We start from the raw sequence: 22,220 nt of genomic DNA, 5'->3' as shown, positions 1-22,220 counted from the left end.
TTCAATCCAGACTGAGCCAGTCTTGTCTGTCTGATGGAATATTGTGAACTCCATACACCAGCACCACTGAATATCCTCTAACAGCACCCACAAAGACAAATGTGGGTAAATCAATCATCAGTCCCTTCTTCCTGGCACAATACACGTGTCCCTGAACAAAAGCTTTGAAGCAGAATCTGCAGCCCCACATCACAAAGCCCTCAGTGCAACACCAGCATTGGAAAGTCATGTTCTCTGCTTACAAACTTAAAATAGGCCCCTTCAGAAGCCACAGGCTTGCCAATAGCAAAGGAAGAGCTCTCCCACCTGGCAGGCAGGCAGGGGCCAGGAAGGCGTTTTTGGGTTTTGATGCATGGAGCTTCCAGAAGTGGTTCACCAGCTGGGTAATGAAGGTGCAGCCCTCTCCTTCCACGTGTTTCTGGGCCTCCTGCCCTTCTTCACTCTCTGCACAGATTAAAAAACACCTCTCAGAAACGTGCAGGGGAAAACCTTAATGAGGGTAACACCAAGTTTATTTGGAATGGCTTTGATGTTCTCATCAGCAGGATATCACACACCTAGCAAATGTGTCAAATACAGTCTCTGCCACTCTGAACCCAACACCCCAGCACAGCTTCAATTATCACAACAGAAACTTAGAGAAAATTACAGACTTATCTACCTGTTTCCAGCTGTGGCAGCTTTGATTCTGTGTAGTGGACCAGATTGTTGGGTCTCATAATAGCAATGGACCTAGCAGTGATGACCAGCCTCTGGAACACCTCAGGATCGAGGTCCTTTCCTTCTTTGGTTGAGGAAGTCAAATATTGAATGGCTTTGCTTAGCAGTGCTTGATCCTGTAGAGTGAGAGATAACACAGGCAAAGAAAAACAACTGATTGCAGCATGAGAAAGCAGCTGAAGTACAACCACAGGACAGATCCTGGGGAAATCCAGCACTCCTCATCTAAGGAAGGGCAACCAATGCTAAAAGGTCACAGAATCACACAACCCTGGTGAAACACAGCAGCCAGCAGGGCAGGCAGCAGGAGCTAAAGGGAGATGAGACAAGAGGATTGTGCTGTGTGGAGGAAGGGCTCTCTAGGGCTCTGCTGCACCTCAGCCATGACCTGGCAGGCTCCAGGAGCCCCAAATCCATGCCCTGGGCAGTACCTTGTGGTTGTGGTAGGCTGAACGGCTGGTGTGCAGGCTGGCCAGCAGGCTCTTGGTCTGCTGCTGCACGCTGGAAGGGGCTGGCATGGACAGCAGCACTGTAGCCAGTTCCTGAGCTGCAATCTTATTCTTCTCCTAAGAACAAACAAACCCCATTATTCAGTATATTTACCATCACTCAGTGTACCTACAGCTCCCTTCCCTCAATACCCTTTTGATAGCCTCCCTCCATTTACTATTGACATTTAGGGAACACTTCACATGTCTCCACAAGAAAAGTCCTTTTGAGATTTATGGGCTCCCACCCTGCTGTTTCTGTAAACGAGGTCACTCCGAAGCACAAAAAGCCCACCAGCGCTAAATGCAAATGCCAATTGTCATTCTAAACTAGTTTCAAACGCTTTTGGCTAAGGCAACTTTCAGATCAGTGCTCTGAGCAAAAGGGATGCGGCTCTGCTCCTATCAGGCCCCCGGGGCTGCAGGAGGTAGTGCTGAGCTGGCCCCTCCTCCCCCGGCTCCAAAGCTCAGGAATGTATTCAGAAAGTTACTTGCCTTCTCGTTGACTGGTCCCACAGCAAAGCAGCTTTCCAGCGCTTCTAAAGAACTCACAACTAGCCTGGAGGGAGAGAGGAAAGCAGGCTTGAGTACAGCAACCCTTCTCTCTCCTTAGCACTTTGCTTTATGCAGGCTACAGTCATGAGTAGCTCAGAGACAGCTAACGAATGCCAAGTACAAAATCAAAGCATGATAAAACCTGCCACAGGCACCATGCATATCATTTCATTGTGTTACAGACCAGAGTTAAACCTGGCTCACGCTCACAGACAAACTTAGGACTGCTTTAATAATCCACAGCTGAAAGACAGGGGCTTTTCTCTCCCAAAGAGGATAAAACATTTCCTTACGCAGCCTGCAGCAGGGATAACTTGGATTGTCTTGACAGTCCCAATTCACCATGGCCCCCAGACGTACAGATGACTGCAGATCAAGGCTGGCTATGACACATGGGAAAAAGCGGAACCGACTTTGCTCAGGGAGCAACGTTCTACTCGCTTGCTATTTTCACACAGGTTGCTCTTTCCAATTTGGAGTTTCAGCACAAAATATTCCAGAGGAAAATTAACTCAGAGCACTGGGTGTGACCCCAAGCGAGGGATGCTGAGGTTCAGGCAGGCTGGGAAAACACTTGTCCCGAGGGAAAACCTGATTTACAAGTGGCAGCAAAGTCCCTGTAGCAGCACTCCATGCCCCCAGGTGGAACTACCTGAAATGCCATCTGACACACCAGAAGGAGCAGGAAGATACAGGAAAAAGCAGGGAAGAGAGAGCATTAAGGGGAAAAATAGCAGTGTAGGATTGGAAGGTAGAAGGAACAATTGTCTGGTCTGGTGGTGATAAAGAACATCCCCCTCCCCAGAGCCACCCTCATAAAGCTTGGAGGGAACAGAAGTGGGATAAAAAGGCACAAGGAAGGAACAAAGCAGAGAGGAGTCTGTCAAATAAGCAACAGTTATGCTGTGTACAGCAAAAATCTGCAAACCACCTCATCTTTACATTTGCTAAACCATCTGCCATGCAATGACCAGAATGTAAAGAAGCAAATGTCACTTGGAAAACAAAAAAACCCCAGTCACCAGAAGCCACACCATGTGTTCTGTCTCTGACACACACTCATTCGTGCAGAGAAAAGGATGCCATACTAACCGGTCCAGGGTGGTTAGGGACTCAGTGTCAGAACTTTGGGGGAGCAAAGAAAAAGGAAAAAAAAATAAAAATGTGTAAAGCTCACAGAAAAACTCCCTAGAACACATTCTAAGCAAAAGGCAAATTAAATGGGGAAATCAGGAAGCCGGGGAGCGTCAGTCTAAGCAGGGTCTCTACCTGGGCAGCACACACTGGTCTGGAGCAAAACAAAGACAGAGATGAGCCAGGGCACCTCACACAGAGAAGCCAAGCACCACTTAAAGCATCACCCAGGCTTAAATTTGAGTGCAGACACCACATTTGGATAGAAAAGCTGCCTCCTGCCTGCCATCAGCTGCTCCTACTCCAGAGAACCCTTCAGAAGGGAACACCAAATAGGAAGAATATTTTTTTTACATCTGAATTTTTAGAATATAATCCCACTGCTCTGAAAAACCAGAGAGCATGTCTGTGCTGAGAGGGACATCTTGTGGGGATGTCACAGCAGAGGAGGGAAGGAAAGGGAAAATAAACACAGGAAAAAAATCCCATGAACTATTAGACAAAATATTAAAGGATGGCTGAACAGGTCCTTCAACTGGGCCTAAGTGGCACTTCAAGCCCTGAGCCTCTACCAGAGAATTTCAGTCAGACAAACTTAACCACCACTTCCTCACAGCTGAGCAGTGATTGTTTCCTCTGAAATGGTCATTTTTCAGCAGTACCACTTCCTCTTTGCTAAACCATCTGCCATGCAATGACCAGAATGTAAAGAAGCAAATGTCACTGCTTTGATTTGAGCTGTTTCCCTCCTGTCCTTGCTGCTTTTACAACCCTTAGGATAGAGATTGTATGAGTTCAAAGGAAAACACAGTATGGACATCAGAAAGAAAGAAAGAACACAAGTTCTGTTGATTCACTAAATTTATGTCCAGGTCACCCTTGGGGTTTGGCTCTCAGCAGGGATATGGGGGAAAACCCAACACCTTCCCCAGCACAACAGCTCAGCCTGAGGCACGTGGGCTACAAGGCAAGTTGTGGGAGCCACAAGCCTAAAGCAGGGTCACACACAAAGCCCTCCTCAAAACTGAGCTCAGCTTCAGAGAGGCCTGACCTTTGTGAGCTCCAGAGACCAAAAAAGGGCCAACTTGAAATGAGAGAATGTACCAGGGCAGCAGGAATTGCTTTGAGCTCCTCGAGACTGCTGAAATATGAACTAGGCAGCACAAGCAAGCACACAGATCTACCCATCTACTGCACCAGATCAACCAAGAGCCACCACAAACCCTCCTACCAAGATAATCAACCCCTGTTTTCAGCTGTTGCTGTGTAAGGCAGTGAGAACAACTCACTAATTCCCTCCAGTTCTCCAAGTCAGGAAAAGCACCCAAGTGCCCACCACAACAACAACAACCCATTTCCAAGGAGAAATAAGGGAAAGACGGTGGAAATACCTCTCCAGGACAGTCCCACTGGCAGCAGCAGGGGCAGCTGACTCGGCGTCCCCAGTGCCGTTCCCCTGGTTGAGGTTGGGGGGACACACGTTGCTCACGGAAGCAGACGGGAAGTCCTCGGGGGGCTCGTCAGGCCAGCCAAACTGCTCCTTGGTTTTGCCATAAATTTTTATGGAATCCATCATGGTGACTCCAGCAGGATCCACAGAAGCCCCAACTGTAGCGATGAGAGAAATTTCTTAAAAACTGCGAGAACTGTTGCTTTTGGATACAAAGCAGCCTCATTTCACAGGACCAGGACAGCAATTACACTACCATTAATACACAGCCACTGACAGTTGTCACAGACATCTTTTATGGAAAATCCTTTCCTTAGGATTTTTTCTCCTGAGAAGCTGAAAGGCCTCAGGAACAAAATGTAACCAATGGTTATCTGCTGCTGTGGAATGCAACAGGTGCAGCTGGGATTGGGCTCATGTGGTTGTTTCTAATCTATGCCCAATCACAGTCAGCTGCCTCGGACTCTCAGTCCCAAGACATAAGCCTTTGTTATTCATTTCTTTTCTATTCTTAGCCAGCCTTCTGATTAAATCCCTTCTTCTATTCTTTTAGTATAGTGTTAATATAATATGTATCATAAAATATTAAATCAAGCCTTCTGAAACATGGAGTCAGATCCTCATCTCTTCCCTCATCCTAAGACCCCTGAGAACACCATCACAGACAGTGCCATCTCCTTTGCAAGGCCACTTTCCTTCTCTCACCTCAGCACAAAATCATTGAGCTGAACTACAGAACGTTCACTCACAGCAGCAAGAAACTGGGCCATAAATAAAATTACCAAATGCTCAGAGTTCCCCCCTCAGACCGTGTTTGCAGTCAGGGCAAACGAATGGACTGTGGCAACTGCCAGCTGTGAGATGAAGCAGCTTCATCCACCCAAAGCAGCCCAGCAGCTGGGCAGAGCAAGCAGGGCAGCCAGCCTTACTGAAGATGGTGAGTTTCTTGTCAGCCTGCAGGGCCTCCTCGCGGGTGAAGGGGAAGTCGAACCAGCGGGCGCGGGTCATGTTGAGCTGCATGGTGCGGCCGAAGATCTCCAGGTAGGAGGGGGCTCGCTCGATGGCCTGCGTGCCGATCTGGACGCGCATGCCCGTCATCACCATGGTGCTGTTGTTGTTGGTCACTTCAATGGTGAAACCCCCAGGCTGCAGAGAACAAACCACAGCTCAAAAACACCCTCTGAAGCCAAGGACACTGTGCAGAGGCGCCTCCACTGTTTACTGAATTACACAATCAGAGAATCACAGAATGACTAGGTTGGAAGAGACCTTCAAGATCATCAAGTCCAACCCATGCCCTAAACACCTTAACTAAACCCTGGCAGCAAGTGCCATATCCAGTCCTTTTCTAGACAAATCCAGGGATGGTGACTCCACCACCTCCCCAGGCAAACCATTCCAATATTTTATCACTCTTTCTGTGAAATACTTCTTTCTAATTTCCAACCTATATTTTCCCAACACAGCTTGAGACTGTGTCCTCTGGTTCTGCTAGTTCCTGGAGAAAGAGCCCAACCCCACCTGAGCACAGGCACCTTTCAGGAGCTGTACAAAGTGATAAAGTCACCCCTGAGTCTCTTTTCTCCAGGCTGAGCACCCCCAGCTCCCTCAGTTGTTCCTCACAGGGTTTGTGTTCCCAGCCCCTCTCCAGCCTCGTTGCCTCCTCTGGACGTGTCTCAATGTCCTTCCCAAACTGAGGGCCCAGAACTGGACACAGTGCTCAAGGTGTGGCCTCACCAGTGCCAAGTACAGGGGCAGAATGAGCTCCCTGCTCCTGGGAGCTCCTGCTGGCCACACCATTCTTGATACAGGCCAGGAGCCATTGGCCTTTTTGGCCACCAGGGCACACTGCTGGCTCATGTTCAGTCTGTTGTCAACCAGTACCCCCAGGTACAGCACATGTGCGGGGTCATTTGAACAAAGCAGACTCCTTAAGGCAAGGCATGGTGACAACATGAACAGTAATGTCACCCACAAGCCCAAAGAGTCCCCAGACTGCCCACTCACCTTTGTGTTGGCCACGTACATGCCCGTGGAATTGAGCCGGTGCTTTATCTGCTGGGCATTGTACACCTGCAGCAGGTCATTGCCCCCAAACTCCACGTCTGTCAGCTGCTGGTTGTGCTCAAAGAAGTCAATGGGGAAGTTCACCTGGCTGGATGTGCGAGTTGCTAAAAGGGGAAAGAGATCTTTATGACAAAAGATGTTCTAAACAGGGAAAGTTGTGGTAAAAAACCTGCAGAAACAACTTGCCTCCTTTGGAAGGTATTTCTGTATGCATCTGTTGTATTTTTTACTACTTAAACTTATGAAGAAGGTGAAAAAGAAGGACTAGTCTCTGTCTTAAAATTTCTGTCTTGTTTTTATATATTACTATATTTTAAAATTTCAAACTCTAAGTTTTCTATTATGTGATACTATACGCTTTTATTTAAACTATGCACTAATAATCTTAGTTTTGTTATTTAATTTTGGAGGCCTTCTCTACAGCTTCAGGTCAAATGTAGTGTTCTCTTGAGGGTCAGTGCCTATCAGTGCAGAAAGCCTAAAATTCTCAATAACCAGGGTTCCAACATCCATCTATGGAAACATTTTATCCACTTAACCAGTACTTATGTAATTGTCAGAATGAGTGTTGTAAGTATTTAGATGATGTAGATCAATCTTTACATCTCCATTAATGTCCTGGATTGCAAGGTAAGTGTGTATTCTATTTGCCATCTGTTAGAGGTGGGGCAGTTCTGTTCATTGGGCAGTTTTCTTTATCTCTCCCACAACCAATCCTCCCTGCAGGAGATCTCTGCTGTCCATGGCCACTGAGTGTCCCTGCAGGGCTGATCCAATTCCATCATCCCATGGGGAGATGCTGCACCCAGGGGAGGAGCCAAGCATTCCTACCTGGGTACAATCTGAGATTTGGGACACCAGGGCAGCCTTTGCCCAGTGCATTCCCAGAGGAGCAGCTTTCTTCTCCACTGTATTCACAGAGGAAGACCAGGCCCATCTAATCTTCAGAGGAACCAGGCCCATCTAATCTAATCTAATCTAATCTAATCTAATCTAATCTAATCTAATCTAACCACTGAATCTTCAGAGGAAGACTACACCCTTCTACAGGATCCCTGCTCCAACAGAACCACAGCTGGCACTGCAGGAGGGCTGAGCCACCATTGAATGGGACTGCTGCCACCATCCTGACCCACAGGGGGTCAGGTCCTGTTCTGACTCTCTCAGTGGTGGTTTGTGTTACTGCATTGTTTATTTTATTCTTTTTTATTTTCTTCCCTAATAAAGAAGGGTTATTCCTGCTCCTATACCTTTGCTTGAGAGCCCTTTAATTTCAAATTTATAACAGTTCAGAGGGAGGGGTTCACATTTTCCATTTCAGGGGAGGCTCCTGCCTTCCTTAGCACACACCTGTTTTTTCAATCCAAGACACATTTTGGTGCCTTGATCCTGTTCTATTAACAGGAGAGAACTGCCACACCTCTAGCAGATGGCAGACAGAACACCCACTTATCCACAGCCCAGGACAGTGAGTGACAAAGGTGACGTGAGGAGCCCTTACTGATGGCGGCTGCCTTGCGCTTGCGCACGGGTTTCATGATGCTGATGACGCTGCTGGGCTGCAGGGAGGGCTGCAGCCAGTAGGACGTGTTCTCCACGTTGGCCATGTAGATCCTCAGGCTGCCATCCTCACACAGCAGGATCATGGTGGTCCTCTGCTGCTCGTTGCAGGCCGTGTGACGGATGGCCACCATGTCCTGGATCTGCAAAGCAAGGCAAGGCAAGGGCTTGGCAACTCTCGCTTGGAGGAACAAACTCTTTGTATTAGAAAAGCTGCCAAGACTGAGATCTGGTTGATAGAACAACAAGAAACCAATTTTTAAGAGTCAGAAACACAGGGAACCCTGACTAACCTTTGCTTTGGCTGGCAAGGTCTTAATCTCCTGGATGAGGAAGGTGTCAGGCTTCACCATCACCACCAGTGGGACACCCGTGGTCTGCTGGACACAGCACACCAGGCCAGGGTGGTTCATCACCTCAGACCACTGACACAGGGCTGGAGAAGTCTTACTGCCACCATTGGAACTGCAAGAGACAAAGGGCACAATGACATTCACCTAAGGAGCAGCACAAGGAAACCACACGAATTTCATTGTGCTCAAATCACTTAAAACTTTGTCCTGAGCAGGGGTTCAAGCACTGCATCAATGAACAGTGTCTGGTTTACAGGTGAGCAACCTAAAACAGTCACCACAGTGGGCACAAACCACAAGCATCCCAGTCCTCAGCTCTGATCCCTACCCTGCAAACTCAAGGAAAATCTGGCTTAGTGTTGCATTTTATGCCCCAAATCAAGGAGGCAATTTATAAATGGCTTTCAGCAATGTTTTTATCTGAATGGATGAACAGTTTCATGTTTCAACACACCCAGCAGCAATAAGCAAAGACCAGTGCAGGAGAATAAGTGTCTGCTCACTGGAAAAAGTGGAAACAGAACTGCAAAAAGACTAAGCCAAACTCAACTGGAGTTCAGGAGCTCTTGGAACCTGACCTCCTTCAGAGCCCACTCGTGCCAGTGGCTTTGTGTCAGGCCAGTGAAGAGCCTGTGGCCTGAGTGCCCAGCACTGCGTAGCAGAACACACAATAGAACTGTCTTTTTCTTGCCACATTCATAGAGTAAGAGATTGGTTTCCCTCAAGGGAGTCTGAAAATCAGCCTTAACATGCACAATGCACAAGGTCCACTGCAGCAGTGGTGCTGAAAGGAAACAAAGGCTCCCTCCTCGGCCGCCTGGGTGAGGGCGGATAATCCCATCGGTTCCAGCGGCTGCACCTCGGGCAGCTCTCTCTGGGCAGCTCCACTGCTCTGCAGACACCTTTCTGCTCTGAAATCCTGCTGGGAGGACAAAATGCATGCGTGGCCCACTGCTGAAACAGCCAGCTTTGGTTTCTAATTATCCTGCAGCTGAGATATCATGGAATTCCTGACCCACAAGGATCATCCAAGTCCATTAGGACACAAGGACCATGAAAAGTAGCAGGAAATATCAGCCAGCAGGGAATTTTCACCACACGGTTTGGCCCTTCAGAACTGGGTTGTTTAATAATAAGCAATATTTATTACAAAAAGAAGGCAATAAAAATGCAGGGAGTGTCCCCCAGGATCCTCACCTCTTGATGTTAATTGGGAAGAGCCGCTGCACTTCCAGGCTGGCCCGGCTGATGGTGGCTGCAAAGGATTTGCCTTGGCAGTAGCTGAAGAACAACATCTGCAGCACGTGGGAGTAATAGACTGACACCCCCCCTCCTGCCACCTGGCCATTGCTGTCCTGGGGGATCCAGAGAAATGCCAACATTTAACATAAACACAAATATCCCCACACAGTCTGTCAGGCTGTTAAATTTGCGATGGAATTATTCCCAAAGCCGCCCCTCCTCCCCAGCAGTGAGAGAACAGAGCCCTACATGACAATTTTCTAAGCTGAACTCCTGGGTGAACTCATCCATCAGACACTTCAAAGGCTCTGGGAGGGGATGCTGAGCCTGCACACCCGGAGGCTGTAGGTAACACCCAGAGCTCCCGCAGCTGTGAGCCTCAGCTCTGTGTGACAGTGTCACATGGAGCATCCCCTGGATGCCCAGCTCATAAAAGACCTTCCTGAGAGCCTCCTTCTCATCTATTCCTGTTTTGAAGCAGGCTAGGGCAAAAACACTGGAGAGATTTTAAAGGTCATCCTCAAGAGAAGAAACAAAGGCTGACTGCAGCTCTCCAGCCTCAGCCATGGTGATTTATCCCTTCTGCTCCTGCACCTTTGGAGTGCCTTGCTCTGAGAAGAGCACTGCTCTGAAGCCATCTCCCTGCTGAGAAATCCTGCTGGGCATGACTTCAGAGCCAGCCATGGAAAACATGCTCCATTTTCTAGATGAAAGGATCAAGGGGTTTAATTTTCACCCCCACCTCCTTTTACTGTAAGGATATTTCTCTCTTTAGAGGAATGAGAAAGCTCCTTGATCTAGATCAGGGGGCTTAAAAGGAGAAGGAAAAAAAGAAAGAAACTTCTGCCTTCAAATGGAAGATGCCAAAAAAGAGAGAAAGGGAAGTCACCAGCACCTTCAGGTCCTCGTGGTTGACTTCAAGCACATTGGTGACATAGAAGGGCCCATGCTGGGCACTGCTGGCCTCCTCCATGAGCTGTGTGTAGATGTAGCCAGCAGAGGACATGATCACAATGATGTTCTTCCCCTCCTCGTTGAACAGGAAAGTGACATCCCTGATTTTGGAACTCGGTAGGAGGAAGTAGAAAGTTGGACTCAAGGCATCTACTGAGAGGTCATAAATCTGTGGGAAGAACCAAGGAAATAATTAACCACAATGATTATCAAGGCAGTAATTAACTGCTACGATACAAAACAGTGCAAATGAGCAAGAGCTGAGATGAGGGAATCCCCATGAGATTGGGGATTTTACAGTTACAGTTTGGGGCTTCTTTCCTCTTCAAGTTCTTTGGGTTTGCTTTTCCTTGCAAGAAATATCCCAAATTTATATTTCCAATTCATTTCTAAGAATTTTACCACATTCTCCCACATGCAACTCCCCGAGGATCCAGACTCTGATGCCTGCCAGAAGCTGTATAATCAACAGCTCATGGCCAGACGTACCTTCACAAAGTCTGCAGTGACAATGGCCAGCTCTGTTTGGGATCCTGGCAGCCACACGGCTTTGATGATGAAATTCCCAGTGGCCAGTTGAGGATGAAGCACCAAATGATCAGAGACTGAGCCAGAGCTGCTGAATGTTAACACATGGCAATCCTGGAGTAATGGAGAAAATTGGTTAAATATTAAAACAAAGTGTTCACAAATATTTGAAGCCAAGAATGGACTTAAAAGTCAGCATTTCTCTTATGGCAAATAATGATTCAGAGAATTTAAATCTCAATTTCCTGCACTGAAGATAAATGACATGAAGATTTGAAAAGAAAAAGCTACAGAGAGCACAGCTGCTTTTGTCAGCTAAATAACACATATGTAGATTCTGCACTGGGAAAGCTGAATCTAAATTTGGGGGAATACAAAAAAGAGGAGTCCTTGCCAAAGAACACTAATTGTTACAGACTACTTTTAACACGCTAAGTTTGGGTGTGTTTTGTTTAAAGACAAGAGCCAAACATTGGCTCTTGTCTTAAAAGAAAACCAGCTTAAATACATTAAGAAATACTATTGCAAGGCACTGTCTCATTCATTATATTGTTCATCCAGGTCCTGCTTCTTTTACCTTATCTCTCTAGCAGGAAAGTGGATCAGGAGCTGAATTAGTGACAGAACTTTGGAGGCAGCTCCGTGCTAACTCCTCAGAGGAAACAAACACAGCTGGCTTTCAGCTGATGTTTGCAGCTCCTTGGAAAAGGGTTTGGCAGGCACTCACCTTCAGCCCACACACAGCCAGGTAGTCCTCCTTGCAGGGATTCCCAGTCAGGCTCAGCACAGTGAACGGCACAGGCGCCGATGCCAGGCGGGTGAGGGTCAGCTTCCTTTTGCTGGAGTCAGCTTGTTTCAGCAGGGCTGAGAGCTGGAGCACGGTGATCTGCACCACAGAATGAGCTCAGTTATCTGACTGCAACTGGGGGGAGTCAGGCATTTCAGTTCCAGATCCCAGTTACAGAACCAGAACCACAGTCTGAGCTTGGTTATCTGACTGTAATTGGGGGGAGTCAGGCATTTCAGTTCCAGATCCCAGTTACAGAACCAGAACCACAGTCTGAGCTTGGTTATCTGACTGTAACTGAGGGGAGTCAGGCATTTCAGTTCCAGATCCTACAGTTACAGAACCAGAACCACAATCTAAGCTTGGTTATCTGACTGCAACTGAGGGGAGTCAGGCATTTCAGTTCCAGATCCCACAGTTACAGAACCAGAACTACAGTCTGAGCTTGGTTATCTGACTGTAACTGAGGGGAGTCAGGCTGGATTTCAGTTCCAGATCCCACAGTTATTCAGCTGATCCTGAATCAGAACCACAGAATCATCAAGGCTGGAAGAGATCCATGAGATCACTGAGTCCAACCATCACCCCAGCACCACCATAATCACCCCTAAACCACATCCCCAAGTGCCATGTCCAGACACCTCGTGAACAATTCCAGAGTGGGTGACTCTACCACCCCTCTGTGGAACCTATTCCAATGTCTAACCAACCACTCCTGCAGACAAATTTTTGTTTATAGTAACTAATTGGAACCTCCCTTGGTGCACCTTAAGGTCATTTCCTCTTGTCCTTTCACTGAATCATGGACACCCACCTGACTCCAGCCTCCTCTCAGGGGGCTGCAGCGAGGTGGGTGATGCCAGTGAGCTGTTCTCACTGGTCCTGCTGCAGGAACTCTTTTTCCCTAACAGTGTTTCCTACAAGAGGTTCTCCATAGCTACACAACACTTCACACCAGATCTCAAGATGGGCAGAATAAACCACAGCCCTGCCTTTTCCTCAGCACTGTTCCCTGTCCCCAGGGAACACAGTGGCTCCAGCACTGTTCCCCTTCCCTTGGGAACCCAGTGGCTCCAAGCATTGCTCCACTTCCCTTGGGAACACCAGGATCCAGCACTGCTTCATTTCCCTGGGAACCCAGTGCATCCAGCACTGTTCCATTTCCCTGGGAACCCAGTGGCTCCAAGCACTGTTCCACTTCCCTTGAGAACCCCAGGATCCAGCACTGTTCCCTCTCCCTTAGGAATCCAGCAGCTCCAGCACTGCTCCACTTCCCTCAGGAACCCCAGGATCCAGCATTTCTCCATTTCCCTGGGAACCCAGCACTGTTCCATTTCCCTGGGAACCCAGTGGCTCCAAGCACTGTTCCACTTCCCTTGAGAACCTCAGGATCCAGCACTGTTCCACTTCCCTTGAGAACCCCAGGATCCAGCACTGTTCCCTTTCCCTGAGAACCAGCAGCTCCAGCATTGCTCCACTTCCCTCAGGAATCCCAGGATCCAGCACTTCTCCCATTTCCCTGGGAACCCAGCGCTGTTCCATTTCCCTGTGAGCCCAGTGGATCCAGCACTGTTCCATTTCCCTTGGGAACCCTGGGATCCAGCACAGTTCCCTTTCCCTAAAAGCCCAGCAGCTCCAGCACTCTTCCCCTTCTCTCAGAAGCCCAGCAGCTCCAGCACTGCTCCATTTCCCTGAGAGCCCAGCAGCTCCAGCACTGCTCCATTTCCCTGGGAGCCCAGCGGCTCCAGCACTGCTCCATTTCCTGTGAGAGCCCAGTGGCTCTAGCACTGCTCCATTTCCTGTGGGAGCCCAGTGGCTCCAGCACTGCTCCATTTCCCTGAGAGCCCAGCAGCTCCAGCACTGCTCCATTTCCCTGGGAGCCCAGTGGCTCCAGCACTGCTCCATTTCCCATGGGAGCCCAGCAGCTCCAGCACTGCTCCATTTCCCATGGGAGCCCAGTGGCTCCAGCACTGCTCCACTTCCCATGGGAGCCCAGTGGCTCCAGCACTGCTCCATTTCCTGTGGGAGCCCAGCAGCTCCAGCACTGCTCCATTTCCCATGGGAGCCCAGCAGCTCCAGCACTGCTCCATTTCCTGTGGGAGCCCAGCAGCTCCAGCACTGCTCCATTTCCCTGGGAGCCCAGTGGCTCCAGCACTGCTCCATTTCCCTGGGAGCCCAGCGGCTCCAGCACTGCTCCATTTCCCTGAGAGCCCAGCAGCTCCAGCACTGCTCCATTTCCCTGAGAGCCCAGTGGGCTCCAGCACTGCTCCACTTCCCATGGGAGCCCAGCAGCTCCAGCACTGCTCCATTTCCCATGGGAGCCCAATGGCTCCAGCACTGCTCCATTTCCCTGGGAGCCCAGCAGCTCCAGCACTGCCCCATTTCCCTGAGAGCCCAGCAGCTCCAGCACTGCCCCATTTCCCCTGAGAGCCCAGTGGCTCCAGCACTGCTCCATTTCCCTGGGAGCCCAGTGGCTCCAGCACTGTTCCCCTTCCCCCAGGAGGAGCCCAGGGCTCTGCTGGGGCTCACCTTGCCCTTCTCGTGGCTGACAGCCAGGTGCTGGCGGCGGCCGTGGGGCGAGGACAGCACGCACATGGCCACGCGCCGCAGCACGTGCGCGCTGATCAGCTGCCGGATGGTCTGGCCCTGGTCCCCGCTGTAGTTCATGCGCACGTTCTCAAAGGCGCCTTCCTGCGAGCCCAGCGTGGGGACCTGAGCCAGGGAAAGCATCCAGAGGGTGTCACTGCAATGTCTCTGTTCCAAAGCCACTCCCCCCATCCACACTCTGTTAATTCCTTTTGTTCATACCATCAGCTGATCTGTCATTTCTACGGATTTGTCCAAAGTGTGGAGCTCGCTGAGAGCCTGCTGGGCACGGCTGCTGCTCCCCATGGCTGAGGCCTGCTGGAAGTTGACCTGGATGGCATCCATCAGGAAATTCAGCATCTCCAGCACCAAAGGTGCAAAGGAGAAGTTGGCCTACAAGAAACAGATCAGGCAAATGAGATGCTCCTGATGGGAGCTGCACATAAACTGCTTTTTAAAGCCTGCCACCCCTTTTTGACCCTCTCATCTCAGCTTACAGCTAACTCAGCCTGCCCAAGATCCTCACAATAACCCATCTCTGTTTAGCAGCTGACTGTAATTATACCTGGGACTGCAGCTCCTCTCGACAGCCCTCCACGTTTCTGCACAGGCTGCTCTTCTTGGGCTTCTCCTCATCAGGGCCCTTGCCCTCGCTGATGGTGACCTTGGCCTTCTCAGCTGGGGATGTGCTCGCGTGGCGGATGACGCTCTCGGGCACGCGGGGCTCGCTCTGGAAGGCTGATTCCTTCATGGTAGAGCTCATCCCACTGCTGGGAGTTCTCTTCACCAATGCCTGGGAATGACAGAGTAACACTAAAATCCCAAACCAGGCTGAACCTGGCTACTGATGAAGTGAACACAGATTGCAAGAGCAGCAATTCGAGCAGAGTTCTAAAGAAATAACATCCTGCATGTGACTCTCCACCCAAGGATTAAGAATTTTCCATATTTAAGATATAATTATTTCATTTGCTGCTAGTGGAAAACACAGGAAAAGGTGTTCTTTGCTGTGCAGCAAATTTTGTAAAGGCAGGTGGAATCCCAGGAGTCACTAGGACACAGATTTACCAATGCTCTTATTTGGTGCAAAAAAAATTAATTTCCAGGCAAGCTATAAATTCTGAGGGTTCATTATAAAGTCAAAGCCTTCAAGTCTTAGCACTCCTGCGTACACAAATCCTGACATAACTTACTGCAGAACAGAAAATTGCAAAGGACTTGAAAATCTGAAGACATAAAGAATTTACCAGGCAGCTGCCATCCTCCTTGGCTCCACAGTCACAGAAGAAGGATCCGTACTTGGCGTAAGAAATCTCATGATCCTTGTGACAAACTTTAGCACAAACCGTGCAAACACCAACCCCATCAACCATCTTGCAAGTGTGACAGTGGTACCTGCCCAAAATAAGCCAGGTGAGTTTTGACAGGCAGTGCCCTGAGGCTCACAAACTACACTGGTTTCCTTCCCAATGGCCAGAAATACCAGGCTGAAACTCTGAACACAAGCTTGAGATTCTTACCAGTGTTGATTCATGAATTCTTTCTGTGTGATGGTGAAGGTACAGAGCTTGTTACAGAGAGAATCTTCATCCTATCCAGAAGAAAATTGTTTTAGGAAGGTGTCATAACTGCAGCTACAGTGAAGTACATGTACAGAATAAATTCCCAAGAAACCAAAGGTACATTTTAACAGCAAATTTTAGCAACACTGCGCTTGAAGGCAGCTGGTATCAAACCACATGGAGAGAGGAGATGGTGACACACTGTAGTAACGTGAAATAGTTAACAAGAAAAAGAAACAGTAACAAAAATATTGATACAAAAAATAAAGAACGCACCCTAACAGCTTTTGTTCACCACCCAACAGCACTTAAAGTATTAATCAAAGTTGCTTGCTGATACAAAAACTTGTAATTGCCAGCCAACCAGTAGGAACAAACCCATTTTATTCCATTTCTTCCTTTTAATTAAAAACAAATATATAATATTCATAAATATTATTAAAATAAATATATAATTTTTATAAAATAAATATTAAATTTTTGTTGACATCACAAAGTCAACACATCTAGTCAGGAACGAGAGATCCTCTCCTCCAGACCTGACATGTAGGGTCCTTCATTCAGTGAACACAAAATCTCAACTGATAAACTGAGTGATGTGGGAGGTGTAAAATAAGCCCTCCTGCCCTCCTGTCGTTTGCAGCATGCACTGTGCCTGCTGCCTACCGAGTCCTCAGCCTGGGAGTCCTCCTCCTCCACGGCCAGCTCCTCCACCCAGTCCGAGTCCACCTCGATGGCGCGCTCCTCGCCGTCCACTGACAGGTGGCTGGGGCCCTGCCCGCTGCTCTGGCTCAGGGCGTTGGTGACATCGGCCAGGTAGGACACGATGTGGCACGTGCACTCCAGGATTGTCACGTGCTGGGGAGCAGAAGGCAAGGAAAATCAGAGCCCCAGAGCTCACAGCCCACAACAGCTGCTACAGAACACAGGACAGATAACCCCTGGCCAAATTGCTTTAAAATTCCCACCAGGTTTTGTCCCACCAAACCAGGACAGCTGAACTCGTGCCTGGAGTCATTCCTGCAAGTGCAGCACCAGCACAAGCCTTACCTTCCCTTGCATGACGTTAGCATTCATTTTCTCTACCACGTTCTTTTGAGACAGGTATTTCTTGCTGCAACACAGAACACTGGGAATTACTATAGAATGGTTCAGGATGGAAGGGATCCTAAAGCCCATCTCATCCTACCCCTGCCATGGGTAGGGACACCTTCCACTATCCCAGGCTGGACCAAACCCCATCCAACTGGGATGGAACAGTTCCTGGGATGGGGAGTCCAAAACCCTTCACTTCAGCTGACAGCCTTTGGGAAGTATAAACTCAGTCCTGACCAACTGCTTCAAGCATTCAGTTTGCTTTAGATTAACAACAGGGAATGCATAATTGCAGTAACTAAGCCATCCAGAGTAAAGAAAAAAACCATGATTGTTTGGAAAACATGGATCTGCCTTCCTCAGACACTTTGTATCCCAAACAACAAACAATAAACTAAGAGAGAAGGGATTATCTGTAAACACAAATTTCCATCCCTGAAAAACCAGAAAATAAATTAAAAACCTCCCACAAATGAAGCATCAGCAGTACAGAGTTCACTCTTACCATCTGCCCAGCCAGTCCACAGCAGCACCATGAAGCTGGAGGTGTCCTGCCCCTTGTCCTGCACCGGCCAAAGTTGCCATGACGACCATCAGCTCAGGAAAGCCCGTGCCATCCCCATTGGCCAACATCTCCGTTGCCATTGGAATCAGAGTGCTGAGCAGAACAGTGCACACGCCTTCCCCCACTTGGCTGAGCAAAAACAGGAGAGTTTCACACAGGTACCACAAAGAACCAGCAGCAACTCACACGAGATTGTTCTAGAGAGCAAGAGGAAGGCAGAGCACACACAAGACAGGACCGGGCTGTGCTTTACCTGTTCTCCCGGACAATGTAGGTGGTCAGGAGCTGCAGCAGCTGCCTGTTCTCCTGCACCACATCCAGCTGGTCCGAGTCCTTGGGTGGGGACATGGTCATCCTGGTCAGCCAGGCCTGCAGCCTCACGGGCTCCACACAGGCCAGCTGGGCCAGGGAGCCGCAGAGGCGCAGCAGGCTGGGGTTGGGGCTCTTCTCAGCTGGGGGGAAAGTTACTGTCAGTGACAGATGCTCCAAGGAACACGTGTGGAAATGGCTTTCCTTGAAAGCATGAAGCTGTGATCCCACTCCCTCCCACAGATTTTCTTCCAAGCACCTCCAATCTCAGGCAATACAAGAACAGTGTGAAGTGGAAAAGGCAGGAGGGAGGGGATTCTACTGGCACTTACTCAGCTGGAAGAGCTTGGTGAAGAATTTCAGCACCCTGTTACAGAACTTGGCTGAGAGGTTCTCGTTGGCCGTCGCCATCATGATCTGCACCAGCTCTCCACTGTACAGAGGGGAGAATTAAATCAGCTTTGTAAAGAGCAGCCCATTCCCCTTTCCCACTGGCTCCACTTCTCTCCACCCTCACGTTTCAGACTGGCAGGAGTTTGTGTTAACACTGCTCAGCAGCCAAAACACAAACCTTTCAGGCAAACAGCAAACCCAGCTCAGACCAAAACTCATAAATGGGCTCCTTAGTAGTATTTCAGTGTTCTCTAAATATCCAGTCACAAAAGGGCCTGAACTGGCTCCAAAACAGATTTTCTTACTTATCTTTCCCTTCCATACTAACAATGTGCAGCCCCCAGGCTGCTTTTATTCTGAACTGCTCAACAGGTAGAGAGAAAAACCAGGCAATGGTCAGTTTTGTGATGGAGAAAGCCTTTCCTCTTGCTCACCTCAGAACACTGAGGTTGTGCTAGGCTGTTTCTATCACAGCTGTTCTAGCTGTTCTAGGCTGCTGCCAGCACAATTTATCTTTATGATTCTAAGTCAGGCCAACCACTCTCCTCTACCCTTAAAATTATCAACCTGTGGCCCCACAGAAGCACTGAGAGAATCTGGGATTTTGCAGCTTGGAGCAGCATCTCTCAGAAACCTGCTCTGGCAGAACAATCATCCTGCAAGATTCCCCACTGGTCATTACTGTGAGGCCATGCTGAGTATTTGATTTGGACAAAGATCCAGGTGCTCTCCCCCTCAAGAGTCTCTTCCCACCCTCCTGAACTGCCTGAAGGATAGCCTGGCTCTACAGAGTCTCTTATTTTCCTGCACAATGGCATTAACATCACCTTGGTGTCTACACTGACAAGCTAACAAAACAAAGATGAGAAAGGAAGTCCTTGGAATACAACTTCCATGGTGACTTCACCTTTCTGAAAAGAATTCCTCCATGGCTTTTCTGGCCTGGCTGCTCTCCAGCTGTTTCTCCAGATGCTGCAAACATTCCTCCAAGATGGACTCATCCAGGCCACTGAGGATTAAAAGAGGAATAGATAAGGATCAAATACATGAGGATGAAATAAGAACATCTAGAAACAATTTCAACAATCACAACAGTTCTGAGAAGCCAGAAGTGATCTATTTGCCATTACAGTTCCAGTAATTTTTCCTAATTGAAAGCAGCTCTTCTTCCAACAGACAGGAGAAAAACAATTGATGAACAACTTTACATAAACATCAACAAATCCACCAAGTTAGAACAAAGGGACCCATGATGCTGTAAGGCAAGTCCCAGCCAGAAACCTAAAATAACCCAGACCTTTCAGACACCTCTCACACAAATTCCTATAAAGAGCTGCTCCTTTTACACTTTAAGTCTCTTCTACTGTTACTCCTCTCCATTTTCTCTTGCTCTCACCCCCACTCCACAATTCTGGTAATGTGAAAGAAATATCTCATATTTATAGTATACAAGTACAGAAGCTTTCAACAGATAAAAATTAGCTGATTTTTTCTGTTCCAGAAGCATCCCTGCTGTAGCCAATCTTTGCACACAGCTTTGTTACCTGTTTGGGTCAGAGTGATGGGCCAGTATGTTATAGCACCCTGTGATCAACTTCTCATAAACACGTGCAAGGAACTCATCGGAGTCTGCAGGGCCCAAGATCCTTTCCAGGGAGTTGCTGCTGATTTCTGCCACACTCTCTGTGCTGGTCTCCAGAAGGAGGGGCAGCAGGGAATGGATCACCTGGGGTGGGTTGGGATCATCTGACCAGCTTGAAAAGAAAAGGACCAAGTTAATTCTTTGCATGATGTATCCCAGATCATCCCTACTGGAAACCAGAATTCACATTAAGTGAGGTACAACTCCAGAGGGAAGTCAGTGATTAAATCCTTTTTGGAAAGGTGGGATAAAAACACTGGCCCAGCCATTTTCCCCCTTAGAAAAAAAATCACCCTTTGGAAAATTCTACATGTTACTTTTGCATATATACAGTTACAGCATCTGCCTAGACAGTCCCACTATCACATATGGTGGCTTTGGGGCTTGTCTGCAGTGTCAATGGCTACTTTTTGGTTTCAGAGTACTTTAGACCAAGTCCCTGGAAAAAAAATGGCATTTCACTTTTCCTTAAACGTTAAAAACTTCACACAAGTGAATGATAACAAAACACAAACGAATTAGTTAGATCCTATTGTGTCAGTTTATATCCCCCTTTCTTCAAGTCCATATTTGACAAAAAGGTTTCCCTCAGGGAGCTGGACTTTTGGAGATACCACAGGAAACAGAAAGCCTGACTGTCATTCATTTGGTATTTGGAACAGTGAACTGCAAGGTTTAGGTCAGAAGCAGCACCAGGTCAGTAAGTGCTGCACAGACACAGCCCTGGAGCACACAGAGCAAAGCACCCAGCAGTGTGTGGAACACACAGGGTAACACAAGGCCTGACTTACATGATGAGATCCCCGGTGAGCCTGACCAGGGACAGCAGGGTGTGCTTGAGGGAGGCTGCCAGGGGCAGGCTCTGGCTGCAGAGGGTGCCCAGGTGGGCAGCCTGCACGGCGCTGATGTAGCTTTCTGCAGGGATGGTGTCGTTGGCAAAGGCGTTGCGCTGGGGAGGGACACACACACACACACATCAGAGCCCTGGATGTGGGACAGAGGCACACACTGCCCCCAGTCACAGCAATGCCTGCAGCTGCACTCACACCACAGCAGGCCCTGAGGCTGGACTCACCCATGAACCAATGTTGGGGAACTCGTTGGTGTGGATGTTGTTCCAGGATTCACACAGGGTCTGCACAGCTGATGGCAAGTTCTGGACAAGGGTTGGACCTGCAGTTACACAGAACAATCAGGCACTGAATAAATTCAAAAGTCTACAAGTAAAAATCATCCCTAAGTGTTTAAGAGCATCCCAGCTTTTTCACTTCATTAAAACTGCAGAAAACATGGCACAAATACCAATTCACAGAAGTCTTCAGCATATCAACATTTCATAGTTCCCCTTGTTATTCCATGCCACAAGCTCCAATATGGTTACAAAAACATTTCACTGATCCAGAGGAGCTCACAAGATAACGATCCTTTCAAGGTTTGCCCAACTGCTTCAGCTGGTAGGATACTGAAGAGACTTTGCAGTGTGCTGCTGGCAGCACAACTCACTGGCTTTGAAATCGGGTACTGGAAGCACTGTGGGAAGATTCTCCCACAGGGAGGCACCCTGAGCCCTCACCCAGAGTGTTGGACTTGCAGCGGCCGGAGCCGATGGCCAGCACGGCGGCGTAGCCCCGCAGCTTCTCCTCGCAGGCTCTGCTGTCCGAGGCCGCCTCCTCCGAGAGGCTCCGCAGCAGGTAGGACCTGCAGGGAGGGAGGGGATTCACCTCAGCTCTGCAGCTCACAGCTGAGTGTGTCCATGGAGTGACAGATACAACACAAACTTCTCAAGTGCTGCCCCACACTTCATCTCACACCACTAAGGGACTTCTGGGCTTTTATCCCCTCTAAGCTACTTACCAGGAGAAGTGCCCAAAAAGAAAAAGCTGATTTACTTTTGCTTTCTTCTACACAGTTTTTTAACGAGAGTTGAGAAGAATTTAGATTTTTTTAATCTAAGAATTAACCCCCCTTCTCTTTCTTGATGGTCTGACAGCCTCAGTACTATGCCAGAGAAATAACCTTAAGTAGCACTATCCTAGAGGGTGGTTTTATCTTTGGAGGAAAAGCTGGTTTTGCAAACTTGCAAGGAAGCCTTGGAAGATCAGACAAGGAGGCTACTCAGAAACAACCAAGTCCCATGCATGGCTTGAGAAGCTACTTGCTATTCTTCTTTTAAAGCAATGGACCCTCTAGAGGACACAAAGTAATTACTCCAGACTATAAAACTCCCAGG

General features: G+C 48.5%; 1 protein-coding gene across 6 annotated transcripts in view; it reads right to left on the bottom strand.

Moving 5' to 3' along the window:
- Window positions 1–22,220, bottom strand: part of UBR4 (ubiquitin protein ligase E3 component n-recognin 4) — a 94,416-nt gene that overhangs the window by 54,037 nt on the left and 18,159 nt on the right. For 4 of the 6 annotated variants that reach the window (XM_077190368.1, XM_077190369.1, XM_054647799.2 and 1 more), the window contains exons 26-54: window positions 21,564–21,688; window positions 21,066–21,163; window positions 20,782–20,939; window positions 19,893–20,102; window positions 19,256–19,357; window positions 18,288–18,388; window positions 17,900–18,098; window positions 17,587–17,775; window positions 17,037–17,100; window positions 16,653–16,844; window positions 15,945–16,015; window positions 15,672–15,819; window positions 14,990–15,217; window positions 14,647–14,817; window positions 14,368–14,550; window positions 11,779–11,937; window positions 11,013–11,165; window positions 10,465–10,692; window positions 9,525–9,682; window positions 8,268–8,439; window positions 7,916–8,117; window positions 6,355–6,518; window positions 5,277–5,493; window positions 4,289–4,505; window positions 2,856–2,888; window positions 1,704–1,767; window positions 1,152–1,286; window positions 662–836; window positions 307–444 (exon numbers count right to left, since the gene is read on the bottom strand). In XM_077190368.1, coding sequence (XP_077046483.1) covers window positions 307–444; window positions 662–836; window positions 1,152–1,286; window positions 1,704–1,767; window positions 2,856–2,888; window positions 4,289–4,505; window positions 5,277–5,493; window positions 6,355–6,518; window positions 7,916–8,117; window positions 8,268–8,439; window positions 9,525–9,682; window positions 10,465–10,692; window positions 11,013–11,165; window positions 11,779–11,937; window positions 14,368–14,550; window positions 14,647–14,817; window positions 14,990–15,217; window positions 15,672–15,819; window positions 15,945–16,015; window positions 16,653–16,844; window positions 17,037–17,100; window positions 17,587–17,775; window positions 17,900–18,098; window positions 18,288–18,388; window positions 19,256–19,357; window positions 19,893–20,102; window positions 20,782–20,939; window positions 21,066–21,163; window positions 21,564–21,688 — 4,454 coding nt within the window. The remainder of the gene's footprint in view (window positions 1–306; window positions 445–661; window positions 837–1,151; window positions 1,287–1,703; window positions 1,768–2,855; window positions 2,889–4,288; window positions 4,506–5,276; window positions 5,494–6,354; window positions 6,519–7,915; window positions 8,118–8,267; window positions 8,440–9,524; window positions 9,683–10,464; window positions 10,693–11,012; window positions 11,166–11,778; window positions 11,938–14,367; window positions 14,551–14,646; window positions 14,818–14,989; window positions 15,218–15,671; window positions 15,820–15,944; window positions 16,016–16,652; window positions 16,845–17,036; window positions 17,101–17,586; window positions 17,776–17,899; window positions 18,099–18,287; window positions 18,389–19,255; window positions 19,358–19,892; window positions 20,103–20,781; window positions 20,940–21,065; window positions 21,164–21,563; window positions 21,689–22,220) is intronic. The other 2 variants (XM_054647800.2, XM_077190371.1) reach the window with 1 other exon arrangement.

The sequence above is a fragment of the Agelaius phoeniceus genome, chromosome 24, assembly GCF_051311805.1.
Source record: "Agelaius phoeniceus isolate bAgePho1 chromosome 24, bAgePho1.hap1, whole genome shotgun sequence".
NCBI lineage: Eukaryota > Metazoa > Chordata > Aves > Passeriformes > Icteridae > Agelaius > Agelaius phoeniceus.
The sequence above is the reverse complement of the archived record's forward strand: the minus strand, read 5'-3'. Positions and strand labels throughout refer to the sequence as shown.